Raw genomic sequence first — 2,673 nt, forward strand, 5'->3', positions numbered from 1 at the left:
TTTATTGAACTGTTTTAGTACACAGCCTTTGTCAGGGTTTTTAGAGCAGATTTGTATGGCATATTGTCACCAAGTTATTTAATACAACAGACAGTTATTTTATGACAGTGGAAATGTTGTTCATGAATTTGGGTTACTGAATTCAACAATCTTATTAGCTAAAATAATCTGAACATGTATGAGCATTATCATGACTCATTTATTCTGAGTATGTGGACCAACCCACATGAAAAATGAACTGTTTTCCTTTCATGCTGTTGAAGTTGCCTGTCTGGTTGTTAAACATGATCAATAAATTTGACTGATTATTTTAGTTATTACTTTGGCTTGTGAAAGGATTAAAACTGGTGATGTTTCATAGTAAAGAACTGATTTTGTGTCAAACATATACTCTAATATCAAACCCTGTTGTGTTCCTATTATGGTCACAGTGTATTTATGTAATTGTGCATTTGTATAAACAAAACTAAAACAAAACAAGACAAAATGTAAAATCTATGCACAAATGTATCGTGGAAGAACTAGTGCAAATGTGGTTTCACAGGTTTACCCTTTAAATTTGTATTTGTGAATTAATGAGGGAAGATTAATACTATAATTCTGTAATTTGTACAGATTAGTGATTGGTAATGCAGATTTGAAGATACTGCTTTTCCATCCAGTACTTTTTTAATATTCAGTTGTTTTCTCTGACTTTAGGTTGTGTACATTCAGTGTAGTGACAACTTAAATAATTTCCACATCAGAGGGAGAGAATAGTTTTAGTCTCTCTGTCACAGTCTGTCTCTACATTATGTTAGCCTCAGAGGAGCCAGGCTTCAGTATCTGAAGTGTTAAAATGTGTTTAATAGCTTTCCTGAACCAGGGATAGAAAAAGACATATATCACAGGGTTTAGACAGGAATTAAAACAAATCAGCCAAATTTCAATTTTTCCAGATGATGCCCCAACCAAGTTGATCTCAGCTGCAACAGTGAAACAATAATAAGGACAGCTGCACACAATAAACGCTACTACAACAATACCAAGAGTTCTGGCTGCTTTCATCTCAGATTTCTTAGCAGTCACTATATTTGAACACTGAAGTGTATCAGCTGCAATGCGAGAGCGCATGGTACGAGCCTGAGTCACAGCCACCACAAACACTCTGATATATAAAACTATGATGACAAGAAAGGGGCCCAAAAAGGTCACAACTAGGTCAACAGCTCCTTCAATATAATTAACTACAATTACACACTCTCCATAACAGGAGTTATACCTGCCTGGCTGTTTCAATAAATCCCTCGGTATCCAACTGCTGTGAACAGCAGAAAATATCCAACACAGACAAATGCAGAGTTGAACTCTTTTCACAGTGACTTTGGTGGAGTAAAACATGGGGTCACAAATAGCAATGTAGCGGTCAACTGATATGAGAACCATGTTTCCTACTGATGCACTGACAGCAAAGAAACCCGAAAAGTAATACACAACACACATTATGTCACCCAGAATCCAACAACCTCTATAGATGATGATTTCAGCTGGCATTAGCACCAAACCGACAAGGAAGTCTGCAACAGCCAGAGACAGGAGGATGAAGTTGGTGGTGGTGTGAATCTGCCTGAAATGGGAAAACAACAACACTGAATACACTTGTTATATGTATGTGTAGAAATAAGTGTTATTAGCAGTTATGATAGCAGACTATGAATTGTCCTATAACAATGAGGCCTAAATACAACACAGTAGTGTAGATGTAAACACATTTGCAAATAACCAGTATGCAGTAATCAAAGCCTAAACAAGAGAACATTACTCTTACGCACTACTTATGAACATGAGGAGAAGATTAGTGGATGTGCAGCAGCCTGAAATGTGTGGAAATCATCACTAATTGTTTCAGTAACATGTCTCAACAGCACCATAATCAAAGTTGTCATCAGCTTAAATGTGACATCATGCTGCAGAGCTCAAAGCCATTTCTTCATGTAACTGTAACCAAAGAATAAACACTTTGTAAGCCAAGCAAAAATGTGTATCTCTGCCTGTGGTGGGAGATAGAGGTGATGACCAGCAGGTTAAGAACCACGGTGAGCAGAGTGATGCAGGACAGCACACTGAGAGTGACTGTGGCCTCCAAGTGAGGGCGACTTGTCTTCCTGCAGGAGGTGTTGACTTGGGGAAAGCAGAGTTCAGCCTCCTCCATGGCCACTGACAGGGCTTTGATCAGAAAGCTGCCAGAGCTCAGCAGGTTCTCCTGTCTGTCTGATGTGCAGCTGATTTGTCTCTTTTCTCACCTCCCATATGCTAATTCCAGCTATTCAGTAGGTCAAAGGTGACTATGTCATACTCTGAGTCCCAGTACACGTCAACGTTGTCAAGCACAGTGACCATTCTGCGTTGTGGGCCACATGATGCAATGATTTCAGAATCAGCTTTATTATTTGCCAAGTACATGTGTACATACAAGGAATTTGACTGTGGTAGACTTGCTCTCAATGTACCAGAACTGACATAAATATCAAAATATACAAGGATGCAAGTGTTGTTTTTCCTGCCACTCTGACTGTTAGGAGTTCATCAGCCTGGGGAAAGAAAGAAAGAAAGAAAGAAAGAAAGAAAGAAGTCTTTGTGATGGATAGTTTTGGCGAACAGTGTTCTGTAGCACCGGATGATGATGCTGCTGGA

At 38.9% G+C, this 2,673-nt stretch overlaps 1 protein-coding gene across 1 annotated transcript; it reads right to left on the reverse strand.

The window, feature by feature from the left end:
• Window positions 1-786: 786 nt before the first annotated feature.
• Window positions 787-2,191, reverse strand: LOC126393399 (trace amine-associated receptor 8a-like). The gene is made up of 2 exons (XM_050049551.1): window positions 2,031-2,191; window positions 787-1,606 (listed from the first exon to the last, which is right to left on the reverse strand). Exons 1-2 carry the CDS (start codon window positions 2,189-2,191, stop codon window positions 787-789), a joined length of 981 nt encoding a protein of 326 aa, XP_049905508.1.
• Window positions 2,192-2,673: the final 482 nt, after the last annotated feature.

The sequence above is a fragment of the Epinephelus moara genome, chromosome 7 (genome assembly GCF_006386435.1).
Source record: "Epinephelus moara isolate mb chromosome 7, YSFRI_EMoa_1.0, whole genome shotgun sequence".
Lineage (NCBI taxonomy): Eukaryota > Metazoa > Chordata > Actinopteri > Perciformes > Serranidae > Epinephelus > Epinephelus moara.

Bases quoted from the DNA above. Each gene is read 5' to 3' on its own strand.
- LOC126393399 (XM_050049551.1), bottom strand. From the start codon at position 2,191: ATGGAGGAGGCTGAACTCTGCTTTCCCCAAGTCAACACCTCCTGCAGG. The intron at 1,607-2,030 runs GCAGAGATACAC...TTCCCATTTCAG, and splicing joins ACCTCTATCTCCCACCACAG to GCAGATTCACACCACCACCA.